This window comes from Lemur catta, chromosome 2, assembly GCF_020740605.2.
Source record: "Lemur catta isolate mLemCat1 chromosome 2, mLemCat1.pri, whole genome shotgun sequence".
Classification (NCBI taxonomy): domain Eukaryota; kingdom Metazoa; phylum Chordata; class Mammalia; order Primates; family Lemuridae; genus Lemur; species Lemur catta.
In genome coordinates, this window is record NC_059129.1 from 109175211 (window position 1) to 109197527 (window position 22317).

At 35.2% G+C, this 22317-nt stretch overlaps 1 protein-coding gene across 1 annotated transcript in view; it reads right to left on the minus strand.

Annotated features, from left to right (window-relative positions):
* The window catches only part of CEP85L (centrosomal protein 85 like), a 108035-nt gene that overhangs the window by 30900 nt on the left and 54818 nt on the right, over positions 1-22317 (minus strand). The window contains exons 4-5 of the mRNA XM_045544256.1: positions 17651-17769; positions 12719-12836 (exon numbers count right to left, since the gene is read on the minus strand). Of these exons, the coding sequence (XP_045400212.1) occupies positions 12719-12836; positions 17651-17769 (237 nt within the window). The remainder of the gene's footprint in view (positions 1-12718; positions 12837-17650; positions 17770-22317) is intronic.

Below are 22317 nucleotides of genomic sequence, written 5' to 3' on the forward strand. Positions count from 1 at the left end.
TGTACTCCCTGGCATTTAGCCTACTGCCTAGACTCTCAGTAAGTTTTGATGAAAGGGAAGAGAAGAGAGGAAAAGGAACAAGAGAGTGCAAGAATAGATATAGATGTATCAATTGAAGAAATTATTCTAACCAATTTAGTTGAAAAGACATAAGGAGCTGAAATAGAGCACTGAGAACAGAACAAAGAAACTCTGGAAGCAGAGAGAATTTAGAGAAAATTGAAAAAATGTGAATGTACAATAAATGTTAAAGATAACTATAGCTTGAGATTTTGAGCCTAAGTAATACAAAAGATTATATTTTGAGTAGAGGTTAAGTAGGTCATATGGAAGAAGAGGTTTAAGCAGATATACTTAATTTTAATTAAAGCCTATTGATATTGTGATTTCAGTTGAACATGCAAGTAGAGGTGAACAACATGCAGTTAGAGAGGTAGATCTAGAACTCAGGACAATGGCTAGGCTAGGAAACTGTAAAAAGTTAATACAGACTTCCGGTTTCCAGTCCAGCCTGTAAGGAGATTAGAAGTGGCCAATCTATTTTAAAAAGAATAAAAAGCTGAACAAACTAAAATATCAACAACTCTTCTAGAATCTGTCAGAGCAGTGAGGGCACAGGGCAAACTGCTACCTCCAAAATTGGAGAAAGAGACCAGTGGATCCAGAGAATCATCCACAAGCAGAAGACTCCATGTAAACCAATGCTGGGGTAGGAAAATCTTAACTGTAATTGATGTATTGCTAGGGGATCAGAGTGGACAAATATCAAAGTTAAAAATTCCATGGGGACCCAGTCAAAGGGGGACCCCCACACTTTTGAGTTTTACGTTTAGGAGTTCTACAAAATCCTTGCAGTAACTATCAGAGAAAAATCCCCTCCAGTTTCTGGTAGGAGAACAGGAAAACGAATCACTTAAAAATATTCCAGAGCATTTTGTTCTTAAAAAATGCCTGCTGCTTTGTCAAAGATTAGATGGCTATATGAGGATGGTTTTATATTTGGATTTTCTGTTCTGTTCCACTGCTCTGTGTTCCTGCACTTGTGCCAATACCAAGCAGTTTTAATAATCACAGCTTTGTGGAAACAACCCAAATGCCCATCAATTCACGAATGGATTAGTAAATTGTGGTATATGTATACCATGGAGTATTACTCAGCTGTAAGAAATAACGGTGATACAACATCTCTTTGGTTCTCCTGGAGAGAGTTAGAACCCATCATATTAAGTGAAGTATCCCAAGAATGGAAAAACAAGCATCACATGTACTCACCAGAAAATTGGTTTCCCTGATCATCACCTAAATGCACATTGGGGAATGATACCAACTGGATATCAGACTGAGGTGGGGGGGTGGGGAGAGGGAATGGGTGTATGCCTATATGATGAGTGTGTTGCACACCGTCTAGGGAATGGTCATGTTTGAAGGTGCTGACTCAGGGAGGTAGGGGGTGGGGGGAGGGGATGGAGGTATGATTACATAGTGAGTGCCAGGCGCACTGTCTGGGGAATGGACACGCTTGAAGCTCTGACTCAGGGGGATGGGCAAGACACGGGCAATATATATAACCTGAGCTTTTGTACCCCCATAATAAGCTGAAATTAAAAAAAAAAAAATTAAGGAACCAACAGAATTTCAGAAATCCTTTGCCTCTATTCCAACAGCAAAGATTAGCCATAACTTACCATTCAGCTTGAGAATGCTCTGAGCTTCATTACCACTTGAAAGATTTTTAAAATGAAATATTAAATTACGGCCCATTGATTCTAAAATGCTGTTCCAAAAGAAAAAAATCCCTTCTGCTGTGTCATGTTAGTACTACAAAGAAAACAATATTAAACAAGTAATTTGTATATAATTTTCTTAAAAAAAAATGCCTGCTTAAGGAGAAACTATTTTACCAGAGTCAAAACTGTTGGGATTTTATCAGAGCTAAACCTAGCTGGGGAAAGGAAATACCCAACTCTAGCCAACTCTAGCCTTCCACGTAGAGGAGGGAAATACACAAATCAAGCTCCCTCTAGCTTTCCATGTGGAGTAAGGGAAATACCAACTATAGCCTCTTCCAGCCATCCTGTCCCACCTAAAGGTGATAAACAAAAAAACTGAGAATACTGTGAAGTTCACAATCCAGGGTTGCTCACCAAAAGACGGAGAACTAATCAGAGGATTATAGAATATTTTCCCTTCCCCCACACTTTACTACTACATTACTAAAGGCCTATTTACCACACTTACCTAAATCCAGGACCATCATGTCCACTTTCAACAAAATATTAGAAGACACTTTATAAATAGGCAAAACACAGTTTGAAGAGAATGAACAAGCCTAAGGTATGGAGTCAGATATTGCAAGAATGTTAGAATTATCAAACCAGGAATTTATTTTAATTTCAGAATATTACAAGGATACAAATATTTTGGTTACGTGGATTGCTTTTGTATTGCTTGAGTCAAAGTTATAAGTATTCCCATCACCCAGATAGTGTACCTTGTACCTGATAGGTATTATTTCACCCAACTCCTCCTCTGCCCTCCCACTTGCATGATTTCTGTTGAGTTTTACTTCCATCTGTGTGCATGAATGCTGATCAGTTAGTTCCAATTTAATAGTGAGTACATGTGGTGTTTGTTTTTCCATTCTTGCAGTACTTCACTTACAAGGATGGTCTCCAGTTCCATCCAGATTATTGCAAAAGGTATTAATTCATTTTTTATGGCTGAATAGTACTCCATGGTATACATATACCACATTTTATTAATCTACTCATGAATTTATGGGCACTTGGGTTGATTCCACATCTCTGTGATTATGAATTGTGCTGCAATAAATATTCGAGTGTAATTGTCTTTTTGATAAAATGACGTTTTTTCCTCTGGGTAAATACCCAGTAGTGGGATTGCTGGATCAAATGGTAGGTCTACTTTTAGGTCTTTGAGGAATCTCCATACTATTTTCCATAGAGGTTGCACTAGTTTGCAGTCCCACCAACAGTGTGTAAGTGTTCCTTTCTCTCCACATCCATGCCAGCATCTATTGTTTTGGGACTTTTTGATAAAAGCCATTCTCACTGGCATTAGGTGATAGTTTATTGTGGTTTTGATTTGCATTTCTCTGATGACCAGTGATGTTGAGCATTTCTTCATATGTTTATCGGCCATTAGTCTATCTTCTTTTAAAAAGCTTCTTTCATGTCTTTGCCCACTTTTTCATGAGATTGTTTGAATTTTTTCCTGATGATTTGCTTGAGTTCTTTGTACATTCTGGTAATAATTTCCCCTTGATTGGATGTATAGCATGTGAATATTTTCTCCCATTCTGTAGGTTGTTTATTTGTTCTGTTGATTGTTTCCTTGGCTGTGTAGAAGCTTTTTACTTTAATTAAGTCCCATTTATTTATTTTTGTTGTTGCTGTGATTGCCCTTGGGGTCTTCTTGATAAATTCTTTACCTAGGCAAACCAGGAATTTTTTAAAACTGTAACTAATATGATAAAGGCTTTAATAGTAAATATAGACAACATGGTAAGAACAGACATAATGTAAGTACAGAGATAGAAATTCTAGGAAAGAATAAAAAAGAAGTGCAAAAGATCAAAAACACTAACAGAAATGAAGAATGCCTTTGATGGGCTCATTAGTAGACTGACTAATGAGGAAAGAATCTCTCAGTTTGAGGATGTGACAATAGAAACTTCCAAAACTGAAAAACAAAGAGAAAAAAGACTTAAAAAAATAACAGAACATCCAAGAACTGTGGACCAACTACAAAAAGTATAAATGCAAGTAATGGGAATACCATTAGCAGAAAAAGAGAGAAAGAAAAATAAGCTCTATTTGAAGCAATAATGACTGAGCTTTCCCCAAATTAATGTCAGACACCATACCACAGATCAGGAAGGTCAGAAAACACCAAACAAGACAAATACCAAAAAAACCATACCCAAGCATATCATATATAAACATCAGAAAATCAAAGATAAAGAAAAAAATCCTGAAAGAAACCAAAGGGGGAAAAAAACCTTACCTATAGAGGAACAAAGATCAGAATTATATTCAACTTCTCCTCAGAAACCACGCAAAGAAGAGAGTGGAGTGAAATATTTTCTCTGTTGAGAAAATAAAACCACAAACCTGTATCCTGCAAAATTATCCTTTAAAAGTGAAGGAGAAATAAAGGCAAACAGAAATTGAAGGATTTTGTTCCCAGTAGATCTACCTTGCAAGAAATGTTAAAAGAAGTTCTTCAGAGAGAAGGGAAGTGATATAGGTCAGAAACTCAGGTCTACATAAAGAAAGGAAGAGCATCAGAGAAGGAATAAGTGAAGACAAAATAAAAACCTTTATTTTTCTTATTCTTAATTTATCTAAGTAACTTTGTTGGAAATAGCAGCAACAATGTATTTGATTATGTACATGCTTACGTATGCTTACTGTATAAGTAAAATGAATGACAATGATACAATGGATGAGAAGGAAGATGGAAGATTTAGGAGCATGTACCTGCAAGCACAGGTACTTGGCATTACCTGTGAAGTGGTATAAGGTTATTTGACAGTAGACTTGGATAAGTTGTAATGTATATGCAAATTCTAGGCCAATCACTAAATAAAGTAAAAAGAGAAATATAATTGCTATGATAAAAAGAGGCTCATGCCTGTAATCCCAGCACTTTGGGAGGCGCCAAGGCAGGAGGATCACTTGAGGCCAGGAGTTTAAGACCAACCTGGGCAACATAGCGAGGCTCTGTCTCTACTAAAAATAAAAATAAACATAAAAATAAAAATATAACAGGTAGGCATGGCGGTGCACACCTGCAGTCCTATCTACTCAGGAGGCTGAGGTAGGAAGATTGCTGGAGGACAGGAGTTTCAGGCTGTAGTGAGACTATGATCATGCCACTGTCATCCAGCCCGGGTGACAGAGCAAGATATTATCACTACAAAACAGACAAACAAAATAAAAAGAGAAAAATGGATTCACATAAAATGTTCAATTAAAATTACAAAAGACAGAAAAAATATGGAAGACAAAGGAAAAAGAACAAATAGAAAACATTAACAACTATAGTAGATATTAATCCAACTATATCCATAATCACTGAACATCAATAGTATAAATACACCAATTAAAAGATAAAGATTGTGAGAGGAGATCAAAAACAAAACCCAACTATACATTCTCTACAAGAAACATAGATTAAATATAAAGACACATATGGATACAAAGTAAAAGAATAAAGAAGATATAAGATATTAGCACTACTCAGAAGAAAGTGGAAGCAGCTATATATTAATTTCAGAGAAAGCAGACTTCAGAGCAAGGAAAGTTGTCAGGGATAAAGAGGGACATTACATAATGACAAAGGGGCCAATATTCTAAGAAGGTGTATTTTTAACAATATTTAGGGTGTATTATTTAACAACAAAGCATCAAAATACATGAGACAAAAACTGACAGAACTACAAGGAGAAATAGATAAATCCAATATAATAGTTGGAGATTTTAACAGTCCTCTGTCAAAAATGGGCAGATCCAGCAGGCAGAAAGTTAGTAAGGACATAGTTGATCTCAACAGCTTCATCAATCAATTAGATTTAATTGACATCTATAGACTACTCATCCAAAAGCAGCATTACACATTCTCTTCAAGTTCACTTGGAACATTCACCAAGGCAGAGAACATTCTCGGTCACAAAACACACCTTAAAAAATTTAAAAGATAAGAAATCATCCAATGTCTGATTTCAGACCATAGTGGAATTAAACTAGAAATCAAAAACAGGAAGATAGCCAAAAAATCCCCTAAATACTTAGAGATTAAACAACATACTGCTAAATAATACATGAGTTAACGAGGACATCTCAAGAGAAATTCAACAATATTGTCAACTAAAGGAACAGGAAAATGCAATTTATCAAAATTTGTGGTATCCAGTGAAGGCAGTGTTAGAAATTTATAGCATTCAATGCATATATTAGGCATGAAAGATTTAAAATCAATCATCTAAGCCTCCACCCTAGGAAACTAGAAAAAGTAGAGAAAACTAGAAAAACTAGACATAATTAAATTTAAAGCAAGCAGAACAAAAGAAATAATAAAAATTAGACTAGAAATTCATGAAATTGAAAAAAATGAACAGAAAAAAATCAACAAAACCAAAAGATGGTTCTTCGAAACAATCAGTAAAACCAATAAGCCTCTAACCAGGCTAACTAAGAAAAAAGAGAGAAGATACAAATTATTAATATCAGAAATGAAAGAGAGAACACCACTAGATACCATGGACATTAAAAGGATAATAAAGGAATATTATGAACTCTTCTATGCCCACAAAATTTGATAACATCAACAAAATGGAATAATTCCTTGAAAGACACAATCTGCCAAAACTCACATAAAGAAGAGACAATGTGAATAGGTTTATGTCTGTTAAAGAAATTAAATCAATAATTAATAACCTTCCAAAACAGAAAGCACCAGGCTCAAATGGGTTCACTGGTGAATTGAAACATTTAAGGAAGAAATTATACCCATTCTTTACAATCTCATCTAGAACACAGAAGCAGAGGTAATACTTTCTTACTCATTCTATGAGGACAGCATTACCTTAAAACCAAAATGAGACAAAAACACTACAAGTAAACTATAGACCATTATTTCTAATAAACATAGATGCAAAAATCCTCAACAAAATATTAGCAAATCAAATCCCACAATGTATAAACATAACTAATCACCACAACCAAGTGGACTATATCCCAGGTATACAAGCCTGGTTCAACATTTGAAAATCAATGTATACCATCACATCAACAAGCTAAAGGAAAAAAAAAAATCACATGATTGTATCAACAGATGCAGAAAATGCATTTGTGAAAATCTAACACCTATTCATGATTAAAAACTCAGAGCAAACTAGGAATAGAAGGTAGTTTCCTCAACTTGATAAAGAACATCTATAAAAAATCTATAGCTAACATCATATTTAATGCTAAGCAACTCAAAGCTTTCCCACTAAGATCAGGAAGAAGGCAAGGATGTTTCTCTTACCACTGCTTTTCAACATTGTCCTGGAATACTGGTGTCATTTTAATCAGAGCAGGTCTGGTGAGTATTGAGATGATAGAAGTAGAACGTTATAATACAGGGACTGCCATGCAGGTGGGTGGAAGCAACATAACCTGCTATGAAGTGAAAGTCACTAAAGTAGGAAGGACACCTCTCAAGGAAGAGCTCCCATGTGGAGGTACTCCTTTACAATTTTCTTATAATGAAGCTTGAAAGGGCTTCTGCTGTCAATGTAGTAGGTGACTCTAAACCTTTTTCCTTGCTGGCCAAAGATTCTAATTTTATTCACACTATTCTTCTAACATGCTTTGCCTTTACCAAAAAAATAAATAAATAAAAAGCAAAGCACATATGAACCAATGAGACTTGAAAACTACAGTGACATCATTCTTCTATTTACCAATTGTGTATGAACAAATTTGCATCACAGAAATGTGTTTTGAAGCAAGACAAGCTGCAGTTGAAGCTCTATGTGAAATTAAGCACACAGAAAGATAAAAGTCTAAGGCCACAATGTTTTAATTTCTACATTTAATAACATCTTTTCAGCCTTTATCTGCTTTCTCTGAGTTTCGTACACGTATTCCCTCTCTGTGGAAGAATCCTTTTTTCCCTTCATTTCTATTACAACTCTCCCCATGCTCCTTCACAAGTTGTGCTCTTCTACTACCTTCTAAAATACTGCTGTTCCCCATCTTTAATTCTGGATACCATTTTCCTCTCATTGCACGAACATGCCCTAGATCACCTGGGCATGCCCAAGGCTTCAACAACCACACAGTTAACACCTAATTGTCTTATCCCAGGCACCTATACCTGCATCATTCTTCATCTCAACCACAAATTTACAATTTATAAGTTTAATTCATTATTTTTCTCCTCTAAATCTATTCCTAATGTAGCCTCTCTCACGGTCATTAACACTATAAATCAATCAATTGTCTCCATCAATAGTTGAATTGAAACTAGGCAATCATTCTCCTACTCATCACATTAAATAAGTCACTAAATCTGGCTCATTTGCCATGCTTGATTGCACAGGTGTTTAAGAGCCACTTTGTCTCACCCTGACCACCACAGTTTTAAAATTAAAGGTTTAAATAAAGATGTTCATTTAACTTTTGGACTATTGAGATAGCTTCCTGACTGGTTTTCCTGCCTCAGTCTACCTTAAATCCAGTCTCTATTTACCACTGGAGTAAACAAAGTAGCATACTTTGGAAAGTGACAGGGGGTGCTATTAATAATTATTTTAGTATAACAGGCACAGACTGGGGCAATCCTAAGCAAACCTGGAACAGACGGATACCTCTGATGGCCCCTGCTTACCTCTTCACCCACATCTCTTACAACTACCCTACTCTCATGTTATGCCTCATCTATACAGAATAATTTGTAGTTTTCCAAATGCATTATTTCCCCTCATTCCTTTGGGCCTCTTTGCATGCTGCGCACTATGCCTCAAGCGCTATTGCTACCCCTTTCACCTGACTAAATTAATTTAGTTTATCAGGTTCTCAGATTAGATATCCCTTCCTACAGGAAGCCTGACCTCACCTTTGGAAGACTAATTTATATGTTTGTAGAAGGGCTTCCCAAAACACTTCATATACAACATTTTGGGCACCTCTAACGTTCTGCAATTATCCGTTGTTTGTCTGTGTTCACCATTAGACTACACATTCCTTGAGGGCAAAGCCAACTTCATTCACATTTATATTACTAGAACCTAAATGACCTAATCCATAGTGAAGAAAAATAATTTTTAAGGAAATGGATAAACTTGTTTTTGATATAGTCTCCCTCTGTGGACTTTGAGATCCATCACAAGCAGAAACTGTTCTTCACTTATGCAGCCCCAGCATTTAACACATTAGATGTTTAACGTTTTGTTGAACAGGCTCCTTTGTAAAGGTGGGACTCATTTATTAAATGTTCATTAGAACCAAAGGAGTTGGTGGTAGAAAAAAATAGATGAAGGAAAAATAGGGGGAAAATGATATAAATCAGGATAAAAGGATAAAATAGAAAGAAAAAAACAAATGATACATCAGTAAAGCTTAGAAAGTTTCATATTACTCAATATTACTTGGCTGGTCTTTCCAAAGCACATGTGTATACAGAAAGAAGAAACCTCTTTCTTCTTTACTTAACAATACAAAAAAGTGTCCTTCGAGGCCGGGCGCGATGGCTCACGCCTGTAATCCTAGCTCTGGGAGGCCGAGGCGGGTGGATCGCTCGAGGTCAGGAGTTCGAGACCAGCCTGAGCAAGAGTGAGACCCCGTCTCTACTAAAAATAGAAAGAAATTATCTGGCCAACTAAAAATATATATACAAAAAAATTAGCCGGGCATGGTGGCTCATGCCTGTAGTCCCAGCTACTCGGGAGGCTGAGGCAGTAGGATCGCTTAAGCCCAGGAGTCTGAGGTTGCTGTGAGCTAGGCTGATGCCACGGCACTCACTCTAGCCCGGGCAACAAAGTGAGACTCTGTCTCAAAAAAAAAAAAAAACAAAAAAACAAAAAAGTGTCCTTCACATTTTGTTTTTTCCATGGAGACCTGTTAACCACAGATGGAAATTTTGGTGTACTGTAAATATAAACCACTCTTTGGTTCTACCAATTCTACCACTAAAACTATTTAGGAAATTTTGGGTTTTAGGATAAAGATATGGTTCTCATTCTCTACCTATGGACTGACATCTACCTCTTAGGTCAAACAATTGCAAGGATAGTACAAGTTTTTAACAGGCAAATGGAAGTTCTTTCTCAAGAATATGCTTTTTATGTATAAATTCACAGAAGAATGTTATTTTTATTTTACTAATTGACTATACTCTAGAATATAAAGAATATTAAAAGCCTAATTTTCTTTGTCTAATGTGCTATAGCATTAGGAAGAACAAACTATGGACCAGAAAAATATGCATAAACAAAATGCTAGGCATAAAAAATAAAGTTGTTCATAGATTCAAGGTAAAAATTTTGTTGCTAAAGAAATATTTCACCTTATCTGTTTCTAATCCTTGACATTTTATTAGCTCTCTCTATATCTACCTACTGATAAAAGTTTATCTTATATATCTATCATACCCATATAGTATTTAGGATTTTCCTTGTTATTTCCTTTTATGAATATCCCTTAACTTTTAAAATCAAATTTCTCAATGATACTTCTGCGCATAATTCAAAATCCTTCTAAATATTTTTAACAACCCTTTTTCCATATCCTTCCAGATCTTTTTATCTGTCCTTGCAGACTGACTTGGAGAGCCCTCTACTGGCCTGATGCTGTGTCAAAAAAAATTTGCTTCATCATTCAGATACCTATTTTTACATACTTTCAGTAATAATAATTGCATAATTAAAGTAAAACTTTTATTCCAAATGACAAAATTATAAAGATAGAATGAATGGTTCTACTAAAAGACTTATCAAAGCAAATTATTCTATTTACACAGCATAGAAAAACCAATTTTAAATAAAGGTACACTATTAATCTCAGTACAGCACCATAAAGCCTTGCTATCATGTGACAGAAGTCATAGATGATACCACATTATAATGTGTTTTTATATATTAGTAACTAAAGTATGAAAAGCAAGCTGGAATCTCTATGTTAAATGCCTATGCCTCAGATAAATCTGATAGTTACTTGGTATTCAATATTTCATGATTTTAACATACTAAATGTCTTTAGTATTTATAAACATGTTTGAAGATACAATGAAGAGGAAAAAGTCCACTTAAAATGATGTTTTTTAAATCTAAGAATAAAGACTTTAATGAAGAAGACAATAAAATTTCTACAAAAAGAAGTATATACCACCACAAAGTTATCGGGCCCCAATTTGATCCCAATAAAAATGCCAACAGTTTTTTTTTCTTTTGGAAATAAGCCAATTATACAGTTTATATAAGAAAACATACAAACAAGTTTTTTGAGATAGAGTCTCGCTCTGTCGCCCAGGCTAGAGTGCCATGGCGTCGGCCTAGCTCTGGGCTTAAGCAATCCGCCTGCTTCAGCCCCTTGAGTAGCTGTGACTACAGGCATGGCACACATGGATAATTTTTTCTATTTTTAGTAGAGATGGGGTATCACTCTTGTTCAGGGCTTCGGCTGCTCTTGAACTCCTGAGCTCAAGAGATCCTCCTCACCTCTGTCTCCCAGAATGCTAGGATTACAGGCGTGAGTTGCTGCACCAGGCCTAAGAAAAACTCTTAAACAGAAGAGTAACAATTGGGGAAAGTAGCGCTTCCAGTCACATAAATTTTGTTATAAAGCCTCACAAACTCTGTGTTCCCATTAGACTGTACTCTCCTTAGAGGCAAAACTAACCTTATTCACACTTCTTGTCCTAGGGCCTAGACACTACCTTACCCCTTCTAAAACACATAAGATAGACAAGAAACAGATAAATATGTTTCCCTAAATGGTCTCTCCACCTGTAAGTTTTGAGATCAATAAGCACAAGAACTATTCTTCACTTTTATGACATCAGAATTTAGCACAGTTGATGTTTAATCACTGTTTTGTTAAATGGGCTCATTTGTAAAGGTGAGACTCATTTATAAAATACTCATTAGAATTACACTTGATGGTAGAAAAAATTATGTAGAGGAGAAAGGAATAATAATATAAATAGAAATTATGATAAATTTGGAAAAAGTACATTCAAATCAAATTACAGGTAAAAAGCTAATTTCTTTTATATATAAATGGCTCCTAAAACAATAAACAAAAACCTAAAATCTAACACAAAAAATAAGCAAAAGGATATGAAAAAACAATTCATAGAAAAAGAAATGTGAATTGGTCCTAAATATATAAAAAGATGCCCAACATTGCTCTTAAGAGAAATATATATTAAAACTGTATGGCAATACCTACCCCCTTGCCTTTTATATAAACCTAGTAGAAAGGCAAAAATCCCTAAGTTTGATAACATATTCTGTTAGCATGGTTGACAGCTAGGGAGTGAAAGAGGGAGGAGTCTTACATAGTGTTCTCCTGGATGGCAATTTGACAATATCAATAAAAATCACAAAGTCATACAACAACCTAGAGATTTCACTTCTCAGAATTTAACTTACAAAAATATTTGCACAGGAGCAAAATAATATTTATAAAAGGCTGTTCTTCACAGCATTATTATTCCTCAAATTGGAAACAACCCAAATTTTGACGAGTATGGGATAAAGTGAATAAATCATGCTAACACCATAAAATGGAAAATCATGTAGCTGTAAAAGCAAAAGAAAAGGGTGCTATCCATGTAAAGATATGAAAATAATCATTGTAGTTTATAAAATTTTATGTATTAATAATATAAAGGAAAAAGGTGTTAGATAAGTATATATTCTGATACTTTTTGTAAATGTAGAAGGATAAAATACATTTATATCTGCTTGTGATATGCCTCAACTCTGAAGGATACACTAGAAACTGATCACAGTAGTTCTTTTGTGTGTGTGTGTGTAGCAGGTGTGAACTGGACAGATGGAAGACAGTATCTTTGACCACACATAAATATGAACCATGTGAATGCACTATTAATTCAAAAATTGACTTAAAATATACTTAAAACAAGTATATTTTTAACACAAGCTTTACTACTAAAGCAACTGCAAAATCCTCTGTAGCCTTACCTGCAAATTAGCCACATAAGAATCCTCACAATTTACATAATGTCCTAACATGGCATGTTGTGCCCGTAATTCATTATCTCTTATCCTCTCATGTAGGTGGGTAATTTGTTGCTTCTGCCTGAAAAACATAAATTGAGGTCACATTATAAAGAATATACTTTTCTTTTTTTTTTTTTATTTCAGCTTATTATGGGGGTACAAAAGTTCAGGTTATATATATTTCCCATGTCCCGCCCATCTCCCCGAGTCAGAGCTTCAAGCATGTCCATTCCCCAGACAGTGTGCCTGGCACTCACCATGTAGTTATACCTCCATCCCTCCCCCCAACCCCCACCTCCCTGAGTCAGCACCTTCAAGCATGACCATTCCCCAGACGGTGCGCAACACACTCATCATGTAGGCATATACCCATCACCTCCCCCTACCCCCCACCTCAGACTGATATCCAATTGCTATCATTCCCCAATGTGCATTTAGGTGATGATCAGGGAAACCAATTTTCTGGTGAGTACATGTGATGCTTGTTTTTCTATTCTTGGGATACTTCACTTAATATAATGGGTTCCAACTCTCTCCAGGAGAACCAAAGAGATGTTGTATCACCGTTATTTCTTATAGCTGAGTAATATTCCATGGGTGATTAAAATCAGAATGTTTAGTATTCTAACAATTTTACATAAGAGTTTAAAAGTATTATCAATTTTAAAAATCGTAATAGGGAATTATTTTAAACCACAGTACTATATGTGGAATTAAAGTTTATTTATACTGTACAGTACTGCCAGCATTCTGTAGAATGCAATCTTTTGTAGAATAATTCTCTTAGATTCTAACTAAGTCATGCTTTGCTTTCTTTCTTCTTGTTATTTAACCTAATAAATGTTTCGTCCTCAGTCTAGAATGCCATTACCCTAAAAATCATTATTTACATTCATACAAATTCTGTTCAATACTTCATACCTTTTGAGAATCTCATTGTCAGGGGTGAAAGTAGTTTTATAAAGATAATCTAGCCCAATTGCCATTCTCTGCCTGCATCTTATTTAAAACATCCCAGGTTACACGGTTTACACATAAATATCACCAGTGATGAAGAATTCACTCAGTGACAGATCTCCATCTTTGTATAGCTCTGACATTTCATTTAGTAATATAACCTCATGTTGGGACCAGACACATTGAAGTTCAAATCTGTCTTCAGCAGCTCATAGCCTACTTTAACCATGTTATTTAACTTGTGTGAATATGTATCCTTAAAAATTTTTAAACTATTAAGTGTCAGGCATGATGCTGAGAGCTTTGTATGCAGTATCTCTCACCTTCAAAAACTGAATAACAAGTTTCATAATGAACTTATGAGGGAGAGAGAGTTTTCAAGATATCATATAATGTGAGTAAACAAATAGCTTTATGTTTTCCAATACTACTTACAAAGTAACTTTTGGAACTAGCTAGAGTATATGTTTCAGACTGCATCAAAGACCTTTCTCTACTTAGAGTCATTTTTATTTTTTAAGAAATGTGCCAACCTCTAAGAAAATCCACATAGAAAACATTAAATAGGAAATAGGTAAGTTAGGAGAGATTAGTTATATAACACTTTTCAAATAATTTAAAGCTTTACCAAAAAAAAAAAAAATTCCTTTGTCAAACAAGATGGAGTAGCAGGGACTGGTTTTGCCCTCCTGCCTGAAAAATGTTTTTTTTTTAAAAAGATAAAATATAGGAAACAAGGATTCTCAAGACACTGGACATCAGGCAATTATGAACAGTGATCTCTGAGAGATGGGTAACTAATGAAGTAAGCCCCATAACTGCCCCAGTTTACTGCTCAGAGAGTTGTCAACCCCTAGAACAGAGTGAGTGATCTCCCTGAGACAGAACAACAATAAAATGGCACAAGGCTAGGAAGCTGGAGAAACCAATGCAGCTATAGTTCACAGTGCTGAGTGACCCTTGAGAATTCAGTTGAATATTAATTAATACATGCATGAAGAAACCATTGAAGGTACGTGTGGAGGGAGAGAGCCAACCAAAAAGATCAGAGGGAAGAGTGCTTGAAGCTCGCACAGGGCCTGGAATACTGCCTATTGCCAACTGCCAGAGTGAGAAATTCATGATTCACAGTGCATCATCAGCTCATCTCATGATATGACATATACATGATAGCATATACATCATCTCAAGGCTTTATCATTTCTTTGTGTTGGTAACATTAAAATTTCTCTCTTCTAGCTATTTGAAAAAAATACAATAAATTATTGCTTACTATAGTTACCCTACAGTGTCATATAACACTAGAACTTACTCCTATCTAGCTGTAATTTCATAACCATTATCCAACTTCTCTCTATTCTACACTCTCCACAACCCATCCCAAACTCTAGTAACCTCTCTTCTCTTTACTTCTATGAGATCAATTTTCAAAAAATTTCATTCTTGTTTAAGTAGTGAAACTCCTTTACCCAGGCAGATAAGTAGATTAAAATGCAGAAGGTTAAGCACTTTACTCAGGAAACACCTAAATGGCTATGGTGGCAGATAAAAAGAATGAGAAACTAGGTTTCCCATTTTCCTGAATTGTTTCTGAAATTAATCTGTAATATATGCTTTTTCTCATGAGATGGGGAAAATTTAGGAACACAGTTTAGGTAACAGTCATTTTTCTCAAACATATGCTCTGCTTTGATCTAATTATCCAGTTGTCTACTACAAAAATTACATGCAATGTGAAAAAAAAAAAGTTTTTTTCTCATGCAATTATTGTGGATAACTTGATATTTTCAGAAATAATATCCAACATATAATTTTTGTTAAGTGACTTGAAAGGTATCATCAACACACAACATCCCAAAGTAGGAAGCTTAGCTTCCTCACTCAGTTCCATTCAATTGGACACCAAATACTATCAATTCTATCTCTGAAATAGCCTCTGCATGTGTCATCAACATTTTAAAGGCCATTAGTCTAATCTACTTCCTCAAAAAACAGAAATGTTATACATTTGGTTCTAATTTTAAGTAATATATATGTTACAGAGATTTTTATACACAAATTTTTTTTTACTTTTAAATACTAGTTATGCTGCTTTTGAAACAAAAGCTGCTAGTTTCTCTTCTACTGTTTTATGCAATATCAAATGCATTGATTATCAAAAAATTTACAATAAACTTATAAAGAAACCAAAGATTATTTAAGATACTGGGTGTGGTAGATTTTTTTACCAAAATACCTCAATTATTCCCCTCCCTGTATTATTAATGCCCCATTTACAAAGTGACTTTGCTGCTCATGCTGTCTAAAGGCAAGGTCTGCTGGCCTTGTGATCAACAGAATGTAACAAAAGTGACATTGAGCCAGTTCTGAACCTAATGCCTCAAGAGACCTTGTATGCCTCATTCACTCTTAGAATCCCACTCAGTCACCACATGAACAAACCCAGACTAGCCTGCTGTAGAATGACAGACCACATGGAGTAAAGACAAGCCATATAGCTGTGGCCACCATTCTAGGCCACCAGCTCCCAGCCAACACGTCACTACCAGAGATGTATGAATGAGCCTAGCTGAAGAACTGGCCAACTGAGCAACTTGAATTACTTTAAATTCTTCCTTAGTCTCCTTCTACAATATACACAATTTAAAAATATACATTTCATTAGAATATGTCAATAATTTTCTACATTTCCTATTGACTTATACCCAATGGAATGGTATTCAAAAAATAATAAAAGCTAATTGATTCTGTCTGAGGGAGAACAGATCCATATTAATAAATTCTGCAATGGTATGTTTAAAAAAACTATTAATTTCAAGTATATACAGTGAATTAAATTATAAGTGTTAAAAATACATACACAGCTGGGCATGTACCTATTCATATATAAGATTTACTTGTATTAGAAACAGCTAATATTTTTAAGTAGCTTTTTTCTAAAATCAATTCAAACTATTTTCTACAATCTTTATTCATTTATCAACAAGAGAAGTATCAAATTTTAAGTATATACTGCATGTCAAATTCTCTTCAAAATGTTGGGGACACTGTGGAGAACAAGAAAGTCCATACGTCTATGATCTAGTTCATATTCCAGTAGATCTTCCTTTAATACTGCTAAGTTTCCAAGAAAAACCTTTTGAAATTTCAACTATTAAATGCATTTAACATTTGAATTAGAATTTTAAAGATAAAATGTCTACTATTTTATCCCATGCAAGCACACAAAAATAAGCAATGATTAGCATTATGAAGAAAAGCCTCCTAGAACTATTTCCCAATTACCATGATATACAACATGTTTAATTATCCCAAAAGCATACATAAATGATGTAGAACCAATCTACATCAAAGACAATATGATTAAGTAACATTAAGGTATACTGCTCAGAATAATCAGGGAACTGTATTAAGTACAAATGAATTTCTTTTTCAAAGCTTAGGTACTCAAATATTCAGAAACTTTGGAATGTCCTGTAAAACTCCCATAATTTTTAACTATAAATCATTATCTTCATAGTTTGTGGCTTCACACCTAACATACTTAAAGGAGATTACTATTATACTTTAAAGTAGTTTTCCAATTTGATAGTTCCCAAGTGTAAAACACAAAGACACTATCTTGTAGCTGTGATAGTCCATGAGCACTGCAGACAACCTGCTATGTATACAGAACAGAGAGGAGATTCCAAATAATAAAATATTAATAATTCACTAAGTGAATGAAGAAGGTCACAGAAATAAGACATACAAGCCCTTAGTTATGACAGTAGTTCTTGGAAAGATTGGGAGTGGGGAGGGGAAAACATGCACCATCAATGTATTTGTAAGGTTCTAGTTCTTAAAACTCTAAGCAGTGGATACAGAAGTAATTGTTTCATTAATCTACATTTCTGTGTGCCTGAAATATTTAGTAATTTAAAAAAATAGACTCACCGATCAATTACAATTTCTTTCTGTCTTAGAAGTCCTTCTTTTATTTTCAACATTGATTCCCACTTACTGAAATCCTGATAGCCAGGTGAATAACTTTGACGAGATGATCCGGTCAAAACCTGCACAAACATGTTTACACTATTAGTATGCTAAAAGTATCCAAAGGAATATTTATATACCATCTAATATATTCCCAATGATTTTCTTTAAAAAATAGAGAAATTGCTTCAACTTTTCAAAGACTATCTGAAATCACACTTGTGAGTACAACATAACTTGAAGAATTTCAAGGAAGTTCCAAAGTAAATGTACAAGTCTAATGAAGAATTGATGATAATAGGACATTTAACCTGGCTAATTATAATACTATATATAAGATTTTATTTTCATTATCTTGTGGTGTAGAAGCTTTCTGGAAATAAGAGCTTAATCACTGCCTAAGGAAAGAGTTCAATAAAGGAATGTACCACAACCTAACTAAACAAACATTACCAGGACAGTTTCCACAAGGAAATAAAAGCGATATCTGTAGTAATTCAGACTTCAAATTGTCATGCATCCTATCATCATTTAATTACATTAAAATTTCAAAATGACAAATGTTTTCAGCAAGTAGAAAATATGACTATCCATTAAGCAGGTAATTTGTATGATTACTGTTCTCCAGTATAAATTATACCATTTAGAAAAAATCTGTTTAGACTTTAAGAAAAATTTCAGATACTTAAAATGAATCAACAAGAATAAAAACTAATGTGACAAATATCCTCAAATTTCTACCACTGAAATAACAACAAACATTTTTTTTAACATTGGCATAATGGGTTCAATTGTGTGCCCTCAAAAATATAAGTTGAAGCCCTAACTCTTACTACCTCAGAAAGTGATCTTATTTGGAAATACGGTCTTTGCAGATGTAGTCAAGTTAAGATGAGGTCCTTAGGGTGATCCCTAATCCAATAGGACTGGTGTCCTTATAGAAACGAAAAAATTTGAACATGCACACAAGGAAGACCATGTGAAGAGACACAGAGATAATCCCACATGAATATGAAAGCAGAGACTGGAGTGATACATCTACAAGCCAGTAAAACACCAGAAGCTAGGAGAGAGGTATGGGACAGATTCTCCCACATAGCCCTCAGAAGGAACCAACTCTGCCGACACCTTAATTTCCAACTTTTAGCTTCCACAACTGTGAGACGATAAATTTCTGTTTTTAGGCTATCCCATTTGTGGTACAGTACTTTGTTAAGGCAGCTCTAGGAACCTGATTTCAAATAGAAACATAAATTCCTTGGCAAGCTAGAAGATGCTGTATAAACACCACAAAGCAACATTAGGAGAATTCAAATGTACAATACTATTTTTATCCTTTATTTTCCAAAGATGCTACTAACAAGGACTACTTCTGAGTAAACTACTAATTGTGTGACATCAAGCAGCCCTGGATTAACTCTTTAAACAACCTCTATAGAAAACAGTGTGGAGATTTCTCAAAGAACTAAAAATAGAACTACCATTTGATCCAGCAGGAAGAAATCATTATATCAAAAAGATATCTGCACTGGTATGTTTATCACAGCACTATCCACAATAGCAATGATATGGAATCAACCTAAATGTCCAAGTGTCCATCAAGTGATGACTGGATAAAGAAAATGTTCTGTGTATGTATATACATATATGTATATATATACACACACACACACACACACACACACACACACACACACACCATGGACTACTACTCAGCTGTAAAAAAGAATAAAATTGTGTCCTTTGCAGCAACGTGATGGAACTCAGGCCATTATCTTAAGTGAAATGACTCAGAAACAGAAAGTCAAATACCACATGTTCACACTCATAAGTGGGAGCTAAATAATGTATAGACACGGACATAGAAAGTGGAATAATAGACATTGGAGACTCATAAGGGCAGAAAGGGGCTATGGAATGAGAAATTACCTAATGGGTAATATGTACGTTAATAGAGAGAGGGTTACACAAAAAGTTCAGACTTCACCATGATGCAATATATCCATGTATCAAAACTGTACTTGCACATCCTAAATCTATAAAAATAATTTAAAAAATAACATTATAAAAAAAAAAAAACCAAAATACTGGCTGGTTGTGGTGGCCCACACCTGTAATCCTAGCACTTTGGGAGGCTGAGGCAGAAAGATCACTTAAGGTCAGGCGTTTAAGACCAGCCTGAGCAACACAGTGAGAACTTATCTCTACAAAAAAATACAAAAATTAGCCAGGCATGGTGGCATGTGCCTGTAGTCCCAGCTACTCAGGAGTCTGAGGCAGGAGCATGGCTTGAGCCTAGGAGTTTGAGGTTACAGTGAGCTCTGATCATGCCACTGCACTCCAACCTGAGCAACAGAGACCCTGCCACAAATAAACAAACAAACAAAATAAATTAAGATGATAGTCAAGTAATATTAGGATTAGATGTTTCATAAGGAAGATAGGGTGAGTAGACTAAGGATAGAAATCAGTTGATATTAATAACAGGATACATATCTTCTCAGATAAAGAGATATTTTGAGTGTAAATGACACATGGTGTCATAGAGCAGGTTAGTCAGAGATCCTGCCTCTGAATTTCTTTCTTTCCCTTGCCTAATATACAACAAAGGCTAATAATCAGCCAGCATGACCAGTACAGATGTTAGTCATTACAATACTGAAGTACTTTCACTGTGGTTGGTAACTAACCACTATTCAAACCCTCTTAACTGTGCTTTCCATAGCCCAGGCCACTCCTCACACTGCTCCATGATCCAACAAGTAAAGTGTTACTTCCCAGGGGGTGTGGGAGGTAGGGAGAGATGGCTGACTAAAGACATTGGTTGCTAGATTGTCCCAAATAGAAGAAAAAGTTTCAGGTGAGAAAGCATAGCCCAGGTGAAATGCTGAAGGAACGATGACAGAATCTACCCTTACCAGAGATCCCATGGGAAGAAGATGTGGAGTAGAATGATAAGGAACAAAATTTTGGCACAGACTGACTCCTGAGGGATTTGGAACCAAGCAGAAATGGTAGGTCAGAGTGTTTGCTTCTTCTCCTCTCAATCCTGTAGCAGTCTGCCAGATCCCAATGTGTTGGAGAGCCCTTCTACTGTGACGAACCTAGGCGCTGCTACCATTGGCAAACTGAGAGCTTCCTGGGAGCAGATCACTGGGCTGCAGCATAGGATCATTCCCTTTGACAGAGACCTGAGCTGAGACAGCAGATGCCATACTGCCTGTACACATGCCAGGTGTCTCTACCAGACTTACAAAGAACAGGTACCTATCCTACTGAAACTGGCACATAACATCAAGAAGGAGGGAATCCTCCCTAACTAACTCTATGAAGCCAGTATCACCCTGATACCAAAGCCAGCAAAGGATGCAACAAAAAGAGAAAACTACAGACCAATGTACCTCATGAACACAGATGCAAAAGTCCTCAACAAAATACTAGCAAACTGAATCCAATAGTATATCAAGAAAATAATTCACCATGATCAAGTGGGTTTCATCCCAGGGATGCAAGGATGACTCAACATACACAAATCAATAAATGGAACTAAAAACAAAAACCATATGATCATCTCAGTAGATGCAGAAAAAGCATTTGATAAAATCCAGCACTGCTTTAGGATAAAAACTCTTAGCAAACTAGGCATAAAAGGGACATAGCTCAAAATAATAAAAACCATATATGACAAACCCACAGCCAACATCATACTGAATGGGGTAAAGTTGAAAGCATTCCCCCTAAGAATTGGAACAAGACAAGGGTGCCCACTTTCACCACTTCTAATCAACATAGTACTGGAACCCCTAGCCAGAGAAATTGAACAAAAGCAAGAAATAAAGAGTATCCAAATCAGGAATGAGGAAGTCAAACTATCCTTGTTTTCCAATGATATGATCTTATATCTAGAAAATACTAAAGACTCCTCCAAAAGACTCCTAGAATTGATAAATGGATTCAGTAAAGTTTCAGGTCAAAAAATTAATGTGTAAAAATCAGTTGCATTTCCATATAGCACGAACAGTGAAGCTGAGAATCAAGAACTCAATATTATTTACAATAGACGCAAAAAAATAAAATAAAATACCTAGGAATATACTTAAGCAAGGAGATGAAAGATCTCTACAAGGAGAATTAAAAACCACTGATGAAAGAAATCATAGATGACACAAAGGAATGGAAAAATATCCAATGCTAATGGATTGGAAGAATATTGTTATAATGTCCTTACAGCCCAAAATGATTTACAGATTCAATACAATTTCCATCCAAATACCAATGTCATTTTACACAGAACTAGGAAAAAAGTCCTAAATTTCATATGGAATAAAAAAAGACCTTGAATTGCCAAAGCAATCCTAACGAACAAGAACAAATCTGAAGCATCACATTACTTGACTTTATACTACAAGGCCATAGTAACCAAAATATTAATAGCACAGCACTAGTATAGAAGTAGATACATGGATAAATGGAACAAAATAGACAACCCAGAAATAAAACATCAACAACCAACTGATCTTCAACAAACCAGACAAAAACATACACTGGGAAAGGACCCACTATTCAATAAATGGTGCTGGGAAAATTGGAGAGCCACATGCAGAAGAATGAAACTGTATCCCTATCTC